The following is a 17,730-nucleotide window of genomic DNA, read 5'->3' as shown; positions in this document are numbered from 1 at the left end:
CAGTTCTTCTAGGTTGTGCGGTAGTCTTATTGCATAAATGTTGTTAATGAAGCCCCACATGAAGAAGTCGTAGGGCGTCAAATCTGGTGACCATGGAGGCTAGCTAAGAAGTGCTAATTTGCCAGCTGTTTGGCAACCAATCAAATGGGTCAGTAGAGTCTCATTCAGATATTTACACACTTGGTGACTCCAGTGGGGGGGTGCCCCATCTTGTCCAAAAAGGAAGTTGTCCTCGTTCATCCTTGGAAACAACCAGTTTTGTAATATAAGAAGATATTGCTGACTGTTAACTGTGACCATCGGAGAAGAATGGGCCTTAAACAGATGAGTGGAACACCACACAAACACATTGATTTTTGGTAAATCTCTTACATGTTCAGTGTATGCAGGTGGGTTCTGTATGCCGCAAATTCAACACTGTTTGTTTACTTTCACCACGGGAAAGTCGCTTCATCACTAAGCATAATGCATTATGCGAATGTGTTGTTATTGTCAATAGCATTCTGCAGCTCATCAGAAAATGCCACACATTTGCATTTGTTGTCATGACGTAGAGCCTGTAATGCTGTCACTTGTATGGTTTCAGTACCAACGGACGCCTCAAAAGGTGCCAAGTTGTTGTTGTTGTAGGCAGTTATAACTCCTGACTGGCAACCCCCACTATCACTACTCCCTCTCTCTACACTGTTTAGCAATTCCTTTCATGATATTAAATCTAACTACACAAAAAAGCATACCCTGATATTCCAAAAAAAATAAGTCAAGGAACATTTTTTTATTTTTGTTGTGTATTGTAGCAGATTACACGTTCTCACATTGCATGACTGTTTGTATGGTCAAGAAACTTACTTAATTTTAACAATAGACTGACATACATTATAATACTCCAAAAGGATTTCTTATTGTGTTACTTTGGTATGCTTAGACTTCACCTGCCCCATAACTAAGATGATTAGCATAATAATGTTACCTACAGGTTTCTGACAAAAATATGGAAACACCACAAGAAATGCATGCTTAAACAAAAATGCAGATGCTAGCCAAGTCAGCAGGTTTTGCTGTTGTAGGTTAACATGAAGAGCACCTATGGGATGCTCTTGACACGTTGCAAGGGTCAGTTGTGGTCAGAGTAGTGTTCTGTGTAGTTGAGTGCATTATGTTAAAGCTAAGTAAATTTGAACCCCTGTGTATTGTTGATGCTCACATGATGGATGCCTGGACCATGGTAACCAAAATATGTGGTGTTTCAAGAGGCACCATATTGATGATTTATACCATGCACAGGAAAAATGGAAAAACATAGTCCACTAAGTCACAATGTGGACAAAAGAGTGTATTGAGTGATTGCAATGAATAGTCATTGAAGAGGATTCTGGGGAAAAATAAGGGGATAACAGCTGAAAAAGTCACTGCAAAACTGAATGTGGAACTTGCAAATCCTCATCAGCACCAAAACAACACAGAGACGCCTTCATAAGCAGGGAATTGCAGGACAGTCTTTAAGTACAAAACCACTCATCAGTGTGATGCAGTTGTCTGTAACTGGAAAACGTGATGCTGAAGTTGTAAAACCCAGGAATATCATTTGCTCAGGTGACTGTTATTTCACACTGTTTTCAACTTCTGACTGAGTTTACAGTTCAAGAGTAAAACATGATGGGGTTCAGTGATGATTTGGGCAGCTGTATCGTGGTATTCTATGGGCCACATGGGTACTTCTGCAGATCATATTACTGCCAACGATTATATGACCGTTTTGGCTGATCAAGTCCATCCAACTATACATTTTGTGTTCTCTAGTGCTGATGCTGTCCAAGGTGGCAGGATCCCTGGTCACCAGGATCGCTTTATGCAGTGTTGCTTTTGTTAGCATAAGGATGAATTTCTGCATCTCCCCTGGCCTTCATAATCACTAGGTCTCAATATTATTTAGCGTTTGTGGTTTACTTTGGAGAGAAGTGTGTGTGATTGCTTTCCACCACCACAATCATCATTAACTGAAGTTGCCACTATTTTGCAGGAACAGTGGTATAAAAATTCCCATGAAAACCCTACACGACCTGTACCTATATATTCCGAGAGAACTGGAAAATAAATCTCTCCTGTTACCTCTCAGACAGCCAGATGTCCATTAGTCAAGCAGCACTATATTTGTGACATGCACAGCTTCTCTTTGATGTTCAACCAATTGTTTTCTCTTACCAAAAGAGCTCTCTGGTCATATTTTAAGGGAGCAGCATTAGCACCCACATACAATACTTGCAGATAACACACAACTGAAACTGAGGGTTAACTGAGCACTGTCAGAAATATTGAACTCTATTTTTAAATATTTCTTTACAAAGAAAGATGCAGGAGTACTTTCCCAGTCTACTTCTTGCACTGCTGTACAGATGGTGTACTGTCAGTAATGTTGAAAAACATCTGAAAACTCTGATTTGAACAAGGCTTCAGAACAGTATGGGATCTCTACCAGACTGTATACAGACTTTAACAGTTGACTTAGCCTTTCAGTCAACCATATTACAAAGTAGATATCTTGAACAAAAACTGTGCACAGTGGAATGGAAAAATCGCAAGTCTCACCTCTCTACGAGAAAGGCAGCATAAATAATTGCCAGAAGTTCTGTCTAATATCTGTTACATCTGCCTGTTGCAGAATACTGGAACATATATTGAACTAAAACATGATGTGGAATCTTGAAAAAAATGATCTCCTCCATGTCAACGAGCAAGGATTTCAAAAACGTAGGTCATGTAAGACTCAGCTTTACTCATGTGACATACTGAAAGCCATAGATCTTCATCTACATCCAGACTCATTGAACCACTTTGAACCACTTTGAACCATATGGCAGATGGTACTTCCTGTAATAAAATGTCTCAGGGTTTCTTCCCATCAATTTCTGTATGGAGCACTGGAGGAATAACTGCTTAAAAGTCTGCATCTATACTGCAGTTGGGCTAATCATGTTTATGTGGATATAGGAGGCAAACAGGTGGATGCAATATTTCTTGACTTCTAAAAACTTTTTTTTACCTAGGATAACATCAATACTTATTAATGAAACTATAAAATGTAAGTGCCTGACTAAATTTGTGACTGGGCTGAGGATTTCTTAGTAGGGAGAACAGAGCATAATATCTTGCATTGGGGGGGGGGGGGGGGGGCAGAGAACAACATATTGTTGTCATTGAGTTTCTTGTATTGTCAGTGCTATGAGATGTGTAAGTAGTAGCAATCATTAACTGGTGCAAATTACAGCTTGGCTCTACATGTTCAAAGTTCACAACTGTTTCATCTGGACAATACAACGCTAATTTTAAGTTAATGGATTTTTTTTTCTCAAGAACCCTCCTAAAAAAAAGAGGGGTCATCTTGTATTCAGGGTCATTGTATACTTGTGTAAATGTAATATATCCTTGTAAACAAGTACAGACACATGGACAATGCTTGGTTATCACATCTCTTACAATTCTTGTTTCATTCATATTCACCACCTACAAGTATATTTCACTGAGCTATAGATTTTCAATGTTGTCACTAAAATAAATAAACAAAAAATAATAAAAGACAATGGTTTCTTGTCATCAAAGAATGAGAGAGAAGGAATATTGAATTTCAGAAGAACAAAGCAAACTTACAAGCAAAATACAGAATCACCTTTTAGAGGCCCATATCATTTTCCCCCCTTTGAAAACGTGTGGAAAGACGTACATTGTCATTTACAAATAATGCTGCATCTTGCAAGTCAAAAATTTTACAAAAAATTTATGAATCTGTTGCAATGCAGTGTTGACATTTTCTAATTGTATTCAAAATTATTTTACTGACTGTAAATTACTTGATGCTTTATTAGGGATAGATCTATTAACCAATAGTGACATGAAAATTTGTGCCTGACCAGCATTCAAATTCGGATTTCTTGCTTATTGTGAGTGGTCACCTTGACTTTTTTGGCTCTCTGTGCACACCCCCCAGACCAGCCAAATCACATGTCACACAGTCTACATCCTTATATCATAGTCCACTAAATTCATCACCTAATGCTTGCAGCATTTCTTGGATTTCCACAACAGGGAGAATGAGACAATGAGAAATACAGACCAATGTTGTTATTGCCATGTGCCCACCTAGGCTTTATAATACTTAATGCATGTCTGAAAGAACAGACACTGTTGTCGATCCGCAGCTGCAAGTTCATTGACATCGTCTACATTAGGTATAGATCAGCTACCCAGTAGTGGCATTGGTGTCCATTCCTCATTGTCCCTGTCATGAGAATACAAGTAATGTTACGAGCTATAGCTGATGAATTTAGTGGACTACAAAATAAGCACATAGGCAGTATGAGATATGGAAGGTTGGGTCGGTCCAAGGAGTGTGCATGGATAGCCAAAGAAGTTAAGCTGATTGCTTGCAATACACAGAAAATCTGGATTCGAGTCCCAGTCCAACACAAATTTTCATCTCTGTTGGGTAATAGATCTATGCCTAATATAACAGATGTTTATCATCAGCAAATTAATTACAAAAATATTTTGTACAGCTGAGGATTTTCAACAGTGTCTGTCCTTTCAAACATGATTGTAAGTATTTTCTAATTAGTTCATAGTACTTGCAGTAAACCCACACAACCAGTTCTGTAGTTAATTAATTCTCCCTCTTTTTGTATGTCATGGGTGGAGGGGGGGGGGGGGGGGGGAGGAACAGTGTATTTAAATATTCTAGTCACCGTTTTCTACAGTGTCTTGTTGTTGTATCTAAAATGTGTGAATGTGTGTGGATATGCCTCATATCCTCATTAAAAAATACGCATTAGTATAAGGGAAAACAATTTTTTGCTGTATAGAGAAAGTGCAGATCAGGATATAATGCATGTGAATAGTCATGCCAAATGTTTGGAAAGACAAATAATAAAGTAGGATTTCTTTCATGTACAATTCCAGTGTGCCTCAATTGTAACTAAACATGAGTTATACTTATGTTGAATGTGTTTTTTATTCATTTCTTTTTAGGAAAATGCTTCTGCTAACATATTCACTGGTGAGGAAGAAGTATTTGCCTTTGAACGCACAGTTTCTCGACTGTCTGAGATGCAAACCAGGGAATATTGGGAGCAGTGGGAAAGGCATAGATAGTCACATGTGCCTCATTACACTACAGTTCCGAGTATCATACCTCACTTAGGAGGAATAGTCAATTGTAGTGCCATCTGTGTTTGCTGGAATGAATTTGATTGTTTGCATATATTCTTTTGTGCAATATGTGCAGGCACATTTAGCAGACTAGGTGGCTGAAAGACCACAGATGAGATTTACTGATATAAAAAAGATGTACATAATAACTTAATTTATTATTTATTTATTGTTGTTTGCAGCATATACTGCATATTTTTAAAAATATTTTAGAGTGAGACTATTTGCATTTGGAAGTATCCAAATCATACCTGAAAACTTGTTACCATCTTACATGTAAGTATTAGCCTGTAAATACACAAAGGAAAAAGGTGTAACTGGTCACACAATTTGTAATTAACACTTTTTGAGGCAATTTTATTTGTGTCTTCATGTTGTTGTAAGTACTCAGCACCTTTTACCTAGATACCACAGTTCTAGTTATTGTGCTATGTTTTTAATTGTGTAAATGTTTGTTGAACAAACAAAGGCTTCAGAATAAGGTTCTAACGACAGATTGACCATTTGCATTTTACTGGTTACTGTCTAATATATCACTTTTTGTTACATACACAGGATGATAAGTTTGCCCTTCCTTTACTGCTGTGAGAAATTATCTATAATACTTACCACTGTAATATTGTATGAGAAGATGCATAAACTTCAAGCAAAGTAAGTTGTCTGTGATAGCATCTCATTATTTTTTGGTTGTATTGTTGTTTTACCAGCTGTTGGTTCAAGTGATAGAAAATAAATAAACAAGTAAGGTATGGTCTCGAAGCAGAAGTAAAATGTTCCTAAATGTGTTCCATGTACTTCTCATACATCACCATACTGTGTTGTCACCATATTATTTGTTCTTTAGTTCTGCATCAGTGAAAACATTGAGAAATGTCAACACAGTAAAATTAGTAATTGAGAAAGTGTGTATGAAGTATATATTCATTATTAAATTACAGTTACAAACAAGAATTTGTAGTTAAAGATGCAGCAAGAATGTTCACTGTTAGTGTTTCACTGTGACAGCTACTCACACTACTGATGTGTCAGGGATAAATCAGTCTTACATGGTCTAGCTAACAATGTTATGTAGAATTTTACTATTTTCCCAAAGTCAGTATATATTTATTGCATCTGCTGTAAAAGATGAAAAAATCAACATGGCTAGTCTCTCTGAACTTCTGGTGTAGACTGAAATATGAGTGATGTAGCAATATCCAAAGCAATGATTTTACTTTCATCAAATTACTAGACTGCTTCAATAATGTGGATGCATCGTGAAGGAAGTTGAATTATTTCTGTGTACACTTTTCAAGTGTTATGTTTTCATTTGAGTGACAATAATATGAACAAATAAATTATTCCAAATTGCCTATTAGTGATAAATTATAGTTAAGTCAGTCAGTTTGCTCACTGTCTTATCAGTTTGTAGACACTGTAAGCTGTATTTGTTTCACAAAGGATTTGGCAGCAGTTTGTGTGATCCATTGACATATAATGATTTTGCACCAAACTACAGCAGAAACTCTCAAAATTCTCATTAACAGCCATTCTTATAATATACAAATGGATCTCATGCATTGATACAAATTGTCTGCTGTGGAGATGAGGACTAACTTTGCCATAAACGTTTCTCATCATATGTATAGTCTGGAGGAGTAGGGAAACAGGCAAGAGTAACAGAAGACAAATATCTTCTTTTGAGTACTGGTATGTCTTAGTCTTGGCTTGTCACTAATGTTCTAATCTAGATGCACCTCATTAACAAAAAGTGAAGAGAAACAACTAAAGTTGAAATAATGCAATCCCATAAGAGAACATGTTTCTGTTGTAGTCTTCATTTTTTCTTTTCTAACACAGTCCCAACATCACATCTGCATTTTTTTCTTTTTGCATGTAAGACACTATGAAAAATGCTCACTCCTAATATGAGTAATTATCAGTTATACTAGCACCAATAGATGTTTTTTTTTTTTTTTTTAAATCAGTGGATTGATGTATGTGAAGTACATATTCTGTTGTCTTGATCTGTGCCACAAATAGTATTAAGCACTTTTAGTTAATGTTAAACATTTAAAAATATATTTGTTGTTCTGTATTATAAGATTTGTTCAAAGGAAGTGTCTCCTTGAAACTTATGTAGGCAAATTGTGTACTTAAAGATAAGTAGTCAGATATGTGAACAGAGTGATGGAAGAAGACCTATAATACATGCCACAGCTTAAACTAATAATACTTGGCAGCATGCTGTAAAGCCTAGCTGTTTGTCACCAACTTTCAACTTTATTGGTAGTTGAATGTATAATCATTAGAAACATTCAATGTTACTAGTGAAAAATCAAAAGGGAAACCCAGTACAGTGTAAAAAGCGACATTTGCCATTCTTGTTATGGTCAGATAATGCTGAAGTTTATATCCAGTTCAATACTCAAATCGTATTAGTTTTTCTTAAAGCTTGGTGTAGAGGTGGCAGTGGAGATTCACCATTTTAGAATCTTCTTCAGAATAGTAAAAGACACATTCTGTCATTGCCAATCAAAGCCTCAAAATTTTTAGGAGGTAAGTTGTCCGTAAGTGTACCATTTCTATATTCTCAAACTGCAATGATGATTTTCCTTTCAGGCATTGGCTGTGATACACCTGCTGTATTTTTATTTGATGTCATTTCTTTCTTTTTACAGTATTATTATTGGTTTTACTTGTTGTCTCTTACATAAAATGTACATTTTTTTTCATTACACATACAATTAATGTATTTTTTTGATTAACAGTTAATGAAGCCATTTGACAGTCCAAAGTTGCCCCGCCCCATACTGTCTATAAAAAAATCATTTTATTCAGCAAACAAGATCCTATAAATTCATGTGAACATTATGTTATTTCATGTGCTTCACATTGGAGGAAAATTATTTACAACAAAGCTGCAATATATCGTCACCTCCTTCCCAATATGGTGGCTATTAACTTGCAGTTGGTTTATCAAATTTATACTGGTCCTGCATTTTGCATTACAGGCTTCAAACTATAAAATGACATTTGATGGTAATGTTTCATTCATAGTAGTTTTCCAATTCATCTTAAGATTTTGTTGATGGGTACACTTTGGGGTATTTCACAGGTTGCTATTTTGTTTAAATATGGCAGTTATTGTGCTGGATACCAGTTAAGCACAATCAAAAACTGATCCCTTATCTCTTAAACTTATTTTAAAAAGACTGTTGCATTAATCATGGCACCTAAGATGTGACATTTTCTGATGAAACTGTTAGCTATAACTTTAGAAAAATTATTCTGTATTATTTACCATCAACACCACTGCTGCTGTAGGAGATTGTTGACAGGATTGCTGAGTGGGCTGCAAGTATTATTATGTAATATTTTTTGGTGCCCACCAGTGCTTATTGTTTCTTCAGCAGATTAGATGCATTACTTGTTGCTTAAATAGCGACCGATGACCTCAGCAGTTTGGTCCCTTAGGAATTCAAACACATTGTTCCTTAAACTCATGGTGTGGAGGCCCTTGGTTTATATAGAACATGTTGAATTCAAAGTATAAGGCACAGTTTGTGATGCAGAAATTATTTGTGTTTGTGGGTATTGACAGGATGACATCTTAGACAGAACACCACTCAAACTTGTAACAGCTCTCATGTGTCAAAATAATTAAAAATAATTATGGCCTTCATGGGTGACAAATTAAGTGATACATTTTGTCTCTGTGGTACTGATGATTCTGTAGTTCAGATTTCTGTGTATGTCCAGTTTCCAGTGATTTTAATTATTCAATAAATCATTAATCATCTTTTTAAATTTTGAACAGCATAGACAAAGAAGTACTGATATAAGCAGATAGTGTGTATTTTAAGCACTGTTTCATAACAGCTATGGTTACTTGAGCATGTACAGACCAAGTGATCCCACTGCATGTCACCTGTAATGACCTAATGTCAAAAAATCACTGAGCTCCAATTGATCTATTATCTCCCTTTGTTACTTCCGTAGATTTACATCTCTAAAATTACTACAAGTATACTTTTGAAGGCTTGACCAAAGTGTAGAATTATTTAAGTGGCAAAACATCACCACCCCAACACCTTTATTATCCCTCTTTAACACTATTAGGCATTTTTACCATGCACAACTGCCAAATTTCATGTAATAGGTTTCAGCAGTTGTATTTAAGTACAACTTGGAATGGGCACAGTGACACATTTTTGATGTTTAAAAGTCACTACTTTATACATTTGTAACTAGTTGCTGGTATTTGGTAATGTGTGAAGCTGACTTTCAAATGTATATACTGGATTTGCTATGAAGCCATATTTTTCATAGAATGACTCATCTGCTGTTGCTTATTGTGACTCTTATATTTTAAAAAGTTATATGAGCACATTATTTTAAAATAGTTTAAACATGTTTTTAGTATTGTTCACAGTGCCAATGTATTTATCTCATATAAAAGTACCACTGATCTTCATCTTGTGATATTTTCATTGTGTATAATACTTATTTGTTAAATGGTGACTTAATGTCAGACTGTGGTAAACCAATATCAAACAGCACCATGTAAAACAGTCATATTTTGGATTGTAGTGTACTTATTTGTGCATAGGTCAGTAACTTTTTGATAGTGTTAACAAAAGTTTATTTTTAAATATAGTATATCATCTTTTAATCAAGTATTATTCTTTCTTGCTGCGTTCATTTCACCTATTTCCTAACTGTGTGTGTTGTTACGCTTCCATGTAATTTGTGAAGTGTCAATCTGCAAACTGTGATTTTGTGTTTTACTTGTTCCAACATGTTGTTCTATGTCTTTCATAACAACAGTTTTTGGGCAAGCTATACAAATGGTTTGTAGTACCTACTTTAATTAAACACTGCATATAAGAGAAAACTGCAGTGTACAAATGTAGTGGGAAATTAGAAATGAATTGAACCAATAGCAACAGTTATCCAGATCTTTCAGCTGTACTAAATTTAGGCAGCACTGCCTCACTCCTAATCTCACACGCAGTATGTCCTGCAATAAAGTAAGTTATGCCCAGAAAACAGAACAGTGTGCTCACTTCCAGCATGCTGGATGGCAATTGACAGCAGCTTACTATGATTCAATGACATTACAAAACCAAAAAAGGTGAACAAAAGTTTGTTTTTATTTAAATGGTGAGTCCTACCCTAACACCATAATGTGTATATCCTGGCCTCAGTGTTTGTATGAGTGACTAAGTGCAAAATACTATTTGTGTATGACAGTCTAGTGCTGCATGCAACAAATGCTTTGTAATTTCAGTGAACAGAACAGTCACCAGAGCTTCATAAACGCAATAAAACATGTAAACCAAACAGATGCTAAGAACATCCTAGAATAAACCAAATGGGAGAATACTACACAATAGAAAAGCCCATAGACTTGTAACTGAACAAGACAGGAACAGAGTACCATTGAACCAAAGCAAGACATTAAAATGGTAAAGTGGAAAAATGCAGAAGCAAATAAAAATGATTGCTTAATGGTGTGCTTACAGATATTCAGCTGAATTATTTCCACAACTGACCCAGTCTTCTTCTTCTTCGGGTGTTATGATTATGTTTTTAGGTGTACTCACTGCCTTGACTCTAACCAGAGTTGAGAGTATGGAATCACACAATGCATGAGGACACTTGTACTCTGGTTACATTCACCAACTATTCAGTTTTTCAAAGGGTCCTTGAGACCATGAGACACTTAGCCTCGCTGAGAAAAGAGATTGATAACTTCCTGTGAAATTGCCTTACTTCACTACAGAACACATTACTACAGTATTGACAGATATTACACAGTCTCTCTCTCTCTCTCTCTCTCTCTCTCTCTCTCTCTCTCTCTCTCTGAGAAGGAAGTGAAGCACCCAGAAAATATGGAAGAATGGCACTGAAACTTCATACACCATCGGCAGGTATATAAATAACTGGAGTTGTAATTCTCTCTGACTGGCAGAATGGCCGCTGAGAGCATTAGTGTTGTTCATATTTAGTGTTGTCACCAGGCCTGGTAGGGTACATAAAGGGCAGAAACAGCGTCATGTTGAGTGATGACAGTGAATGACATGTAGATGCTATGTACTCATGTGATAGAGCTTTATTAGCACTTGACAGAGTTTGAAATGTGCCTCATTGTGGGGTCTCAATTCAGCCAGCTAGTTGAACCATACAGTATCCAGATGTGTGGGGCATTCAGATGTGACAGAGGCCAGATGTTGGACTGCAAGGGAATGTGAGGGCAGGCTTAATCATCATCAAGGTTCTGGTTGACTACATCTACCATCACAAGGAAGGATTGCTGAAGTGTGCACCAGGCATATCATAACCCCTTCACCTCCCATTCAAGAACAAATAACTGACTCCCTGCAACATTCTGTATCATTCCATACTATTACTCAGAGACTGGTAGACACTGTAGTAGGGGATCACCATCCCAAGCATTGGTTGCTGTTAACACCACAACAAGACACTGCATTTTGAGTTGTGCCATGACCAGGAAGCATGGACTGCAAATGAATGGTCTTGCATTGTGATCATCGATGAATAGCAGTTCCTCACTGCCGGGTGACCACCATCTGTGATTTGATGATGACCTGGGGAGAGGTCCTTTCTTCCAATGAGTTGGAGAGGCATCATGGTACTAGTCCTGTCATCATGGTGTGGAAGCCATCGGGATTGACTTTAGGTCAGAGCAGGGAACTCTGATGGCACAGTGGTATGTCATGGACAGCCTGCATCCTTGTGAGTTACCACTCATGCAACGGTGTCATAGTGCCTTTTTCAACAAGACATTGTTCATTCACACATGGCATGTGTGTCTAAGAACTATCTGTGTGATGTTGAGGTGATCCTGTGACCCCTGAGATTCCCAGATCTGCCCCTGATAGTACATATGCTTGGTTAGTTTGGGTATTAGTTCCGCCCCGGTGCCATTATTCAGGATAATAAGGTTCATTTAGAACAGTTGTGGTCTAGCTTGTATCAAGAGAGCATACAGCAGCTTTATGACACCTTTTCAGACTGAATCGGTGCATGCTTCCAGGTTAGAGGGCATGCAACATCATTCTGATAAGTGGACTCATACTGTCAGGTTCTTTCTGCATTTGACTTGATTTTGTAGTCACTGAGAAATATCACATACCTTCTAGGTGCTTCATTTTCTTTATATGATGGTGGAGAATGGAAAAGGTCCTTCCAGCCAGCTAATGTGAAGATGGCTGACTGGATGTTTGAAAAAGTTATGGAACTTGGTCGGGAAATAATCGAACAAATACAAGACATGAATAATGAGAATCTTCAGTTCCTCATGTGAGCAAGAGCTGGATAATGACTTGCATGCTACTCCTGATTGCAAAATCCCGTGGAGGGAGGTATGCAGCTAAGTATGAGCATGAACATAGCCAGAGTGAATACTACAAGTCAATGCTCCAGGCCTGACCTACATAGATGTCCCTCCTGGATTACTGTCTGTCCTGAATTCCCTTTGCTGCCCCCACCTTTCATCTGGGCAGCAGTCTGCATTGCCCCTTCCACGTTGGCACTTCCGGCCACTGCCCTTTGGTGCCTCATATGCGACCATATGTGGTCCCCACCCATACCTTGTGGGTTCTCCACATGAGGTCGGGATACATCATGAGTCTACATAAGATTACCGGCCGCGGTGGCCGAGCAGTTCTAGGCGCTTCAGTCCAGAACCGCGCGACTGCTACGGTTGCAGGTTCGAATCCTGCCTCGGGCATGGATGTGTGTGATGTCCTTAGGTTAGTTAAATTAATTAGTTCTAAGGGACTGATGACCTCAGATGTTAAGTCTCATAGTGCTCAGAGCCATTTGAACCATCCACATAAGATTGTCAGCCAACACCCAAGCCACTGTCCTTCCAGTGGCGTCGTCTTTGTGCTCCATGTACTTTCTGGAAAAACTTATTCTTTCTGACTTCTGTTCATTGCTTTTTCTAAATATGCAGTACTTCCCTCCATTTGGGGGAAAATTTGTAGGTGCTGTCCTCAGTGACCACAAATTTTTAGAGAAGATTTCTCACAGGTTTTGTTCTGTTAATGGAGAAACATACACATTTGCTTTACAATAATGTCCAAAAGATGCACACAACTTCCTTAAAGCTTTTCACAACAGAAATACATATAAATCATCTTTTCCTGTAAGAGGAACATGTACATTTCTACATTTCACAATTAATATTATTGTTACATGTCCTAATACCTGGAATAAAGGTACATTTTATTTTACAATATGAGACATTACTTATTATCCTATCAATTCTCTTTTCTGGTAGGATACTATTTTACAATCAACTTTACAGTGAATTACACTTGATACACTGCTGTACACTTTGTAACATAATTACAATTTTAGTACTAGTTTTTCACACTTTCTACCAGTATTATCATTCTTCAGCATTTGTTTTTGTCTTAACACCTTGATAAACACCATTTCTAATGTATCTACCAGGCACTAGAGATCTGTCAGAAATTATCTCTTAACTGTCTCTAGATGTGCTTCTTGAGGATGATACCTGACTATATCCCTCTCTGGGCACTGATTTACAATACTGTTTTTAGCAGACATTTTTATACAATAATCATTACCCATTGTTTTGTGCACAAATTTAAAACAGCCTCAACAGCATTTACAATAGCTCCATAGACAACCTAATATTACTCGAATTACTACACCAACCCCATGAAACTCCAGAAAGAGAAATGACTTAACGAGAAGTTGCTGAAGGCACTTCTCTCCTGGCATTCAGTCTCACTTTATAGCTCATCCAACTTATGTCCTGCAGCTTATATTGGTTATTTAAGTGCTGACGATGTAAGGAGGTGCGAATAATATAGATTATTTCAAGGTGTGTGGCTGGCGGATACATTCACCAGGAACAATTCATGCATCTGATTTTGCTCTTCCACAGTCTATTATTATGATTACCAATGAAACAGTCTAATTGATTAATATATTAATTCTCCTTTTAACAGAATGATATGAACCTCTTCTTTTTTGGGAAAAATGGGAACATCTTCCATTGCTGTGATAAAGAATTCGTATGTTACAATCACAACTGAGGTCACTGATATACTCAAAGATTACAGGTGCTGTGCTTCCTGGTATCATTTTCAGGATGAATAATTTAGAAATGAAAGAAACTGCCTCCCATTCCAGAAGACATGTTGTAAAAAGCTTTTACACAAATATACACAGCTCACACCCGCAACATGTCCACCCAGAATAAGGGACAGGAAGAGATAGATAGTCAAAGACTGAAAAATTTAATACCAGCTTAAACATAAGAATAGAGGTATATGTTCATCTTTCCTTTTGTGCATTTCTGTTTTTGCCTCACACAGTGTTCTGATATTTATTAAGTGACATATGCTTTATGGGTAAACCAAAGTAAGATCTATCGCAACTGTGCCCCCTGCAGTATACTGGCAGTGTCCATGATAACTGGATGGTAGCATACAGTAGTGGTACTTTTTACAAGCTTATGTAACATAAATAATCAAATTTTATATGAATGTACCACTAAAACTACTTTTTGGTGTGACTGGGTATGAAATCCCCTTATTTGTGGTGAAGTTGTTATCTTATTTATCCTCTGCACATGACAGTTTTCTTTATATTACTATTAATTTAAATGAAATTTACAAAGGTTCAGTTTATTAGAGCCCATGACTCGACAAAAGGCATGTTTGAATTAGAGTCCTTTGCTCCATCATTGTGTAATAACTGCCACCCATAGTTTGTGCAGCCATATCTCCACGCATTGTTTGTTATAGTGTCCAGATGGTAGCTCTGTAGGATAAGTGCACATTGATGAGTGTTTGGTTAAAAAGTTTGATTCCGTGAAGATGAAGTCCTATAGTTCCAACCACTGTTATATAGACCAAGTCATCTATCACATATTTAAGTGTTTAAAAGGCCCTTCCGTATCATCGACACCACGTCGAGGGCTCACCATATTCCAGGTATGTCCATAAATTACTTCCTTTAATTCCTTCTTCGTAGTAAATTTCAGCATCTGATGCCACTACAGAGGGTACTTAAAATGTTTTCTTCATTGTAGACAGCCACTAGTTTCATTGCTGCTTCACATGAGCGTGTATTCCTTATTTGACATTGGCTAAATATATGATATGTGGACAGTTTTTCTTGAAGTTGCTTTTCATTTCACTTATGTTAAACACCCTTTTCAGATAAAATTTTCCCTCCAAGTATTTGTACAACTGTGTAAAATTGTACATGAATTACATAAAGAAATTAAAGCATGACATAAATTTGTTCTATATGTCATTTTAATATTAGCTGACATGCAAGGCATAACCACAGCACTTATATAAAAGTTTGGACGTGAATTTGTCACATCATTTTTTATGTTATCAAAAAAATATTTTAATACAAGTAAATAACACTTAAGAAGTCGTTTTCATCGTCAAAATTCATAAGGCAGCATTTCAGTGACAAGTTATTTCCTATTTCCATCATTAATAAATCATTTATGTTTGCAACTTTTAAGATGGGCCAGTACTCCCTTTAAATTTTAACTCATTATGTAATCTTTGTTTAGATGAGTAATTGGCAAGACATATTACATGTTAGGACTGAAAAAACAATATACATATATGCAATTTGATGATATGCATGAACTACTACTATCAACTCATTTAACTCAAGAGTTTGTAATTCCAGATTGTTAATGAAAGAAATAGAGAACTTCACTACTGTGTTTCAGTTACAAGGAGGCATAACTATGTTTAGCAATGCATCTCTCAATTCTACCAGGCGGTGGTCTATAAATCTACAGGGAGCTATGATAAGGAATGGAAAGAAGCACTTATCATCTCATGCCAAAATCCATCATTTACACATCTCACAATAACTGAGCAAATTCTCTTTGAATGCTTCTTTGTATTTTGCAACAGACTATTTACTCAGTATTTGCATCACTATAGGTAAAATTCTAACATCATTGTGCCACACATGTTTATTAATATCATTTGCTTAAATGTACCTGTAATGTTTGTGCTTCAGTGTACTTAATTTATACTTTTCTCTGTGGGGGTACCTTGCTACAGTGATTGTGTGAAGAGAAATGTTCGTGGTAAGACATCAACATCAGAAGTAATTGTGTCTTGAACACTTGTATTCAGCATTCGTATCTTGCATTCTTCAAGGCATGGTCCGAACCCTTATTTTTATCCTGTGGTAGTATAGGACCTAGACTTCGCAACATTTTATGCACTATAACTTCTTTATATTCACTCATAACATTCACATTATCACATTTATACACATATTTTTATATAAATAATTACTCATATCATGGTGTGGTCCATTTCTTTTGATGTCAACTGCCTAAATTCTCTTTCTTCTCATTACTGGAATATGGCCTTGCATCATTCCCTACTAGGTATGTAGTTGCTCCAAGGCCAGCCAACACATCATTCACACTTGTATCCACTTATTTTCATTTAGTATGCAAATGTTTTTAGTTCATTATTTTTCTAACTGATTCTCAGAATTCAATCCTTTTTTTGTGAGAGGACAAATGTTAACAGCATGTCTATGACTTCGAATTACGTTTTCCATCTCTTCCATATTCATGCCATGAAACTAACAGGTACTTTCCTAGGGCAGGTACAGTTTCATTACCCATCTCATAGCTTTCGGAATTTGAGCATATCCCAAGAATTATTCATTCCTTCATATATACAGATATCCTATACCATAGTGCTTATTTTACTTTGTATATAGCCATAATGTAGATTTTTGTGTATATATTATAAATAGTAACCTAATGTGTTGACATCTTCCTGCAGTTAGTTCATTTTCTTTCCTTCCTTGTAAGTATATCCTTATATTAATTTTATTCTTGTAGTGTAGACCACTGTGTTTATTTTAGTAATCAATTTATATTCAAAATCTTTTGGGTATATTCTACTTGGTGTACAAATATTAATATTAGATGAGTGTCTGCCATGTTAATCAGTGTGTTGGAATTGTTTTTGCTTCGTGCATGCCCCGTGGTCACTGTCCTGTGATGCAAATTTCTATTGTGCTTGCGCAGTGCGTTTTGTGACAATGCTACATCATTTATTTGTCCCCACCACATTTATCAATTTGTGGTTGAGTGGTGTATGTATTTTAGTAATGAATTCACATCACAATGATCATATTCAGCTTAGGACTGATTTTCACATCATCTTTTTGTTAGCGAACAAAATCTTAAATAACTACTGACTTACCTTATTTCCATTTTCAAACATATAAATAATGAGATAAACTTATCCTAAAACTAAGTGAACATCTTTCATAATTTATAGTGAAATATTTTCACTACTCTTAAGCATAACAACTTCATGAGTTGTTGTAACCTTTTGTCAGACCCATTCACCATAAAAATTCCTTTAGAACCTTGTGTGGACAAAGACCCTTGTCTTTTCCTTTCCACTTACAGGGTATGCTAGTCTATATGATCTTGGATGGGTGCTTGTGTAATTACAAATGAGCCCATAT

General features: G+C 36.5%; 1 protein-coding gene across 1 annotated transcript in view; it reads left to right on the top strand.

The window, feature by feature from the left end:
• The window catches only part of LOC126418678 (putative ATPase N2B), a 110,528-nt gene extending 100,675 nt beyond the window's left edge, over positions 1–9,853 (top strand). The window contains exon 7 of the mRNA XM_050085569.1: positions 5,020–9,853. Within this exon, the coding sequence (XP_049941526.1) occupies positions 5,020–5,142 (123 nt within the window). The 3' untranslated portion in view covers positions 5,143–9,853. The remainder of the gene's footprint in view (positions 1–5,019) is intronic.
• The last annotated feature ends 7,877 nt before the right edge of the window (positions 9,854–17,730 follow it).

Source organism: Schistocerca serialis, chromosome 9, assembly GCF_023864345.2.
Source record: "Schistocerca serialis cubense isolate TAMUIC-IGC-003099 chromosome 9, iqSchSeri2.2, whole genome shotgun sequence".
Classification (NCBI taxonomy): Eukaryota; Metazoa; Arthropoda; class Insecta; order Orthoptera; family Acrididae; genus Schistocerca; species Schistocerca serialis.
Note: the sequence above shows the minus strand (reverse complement) of the source record. Positions and strands in the feature narration are given on the sequence as shown.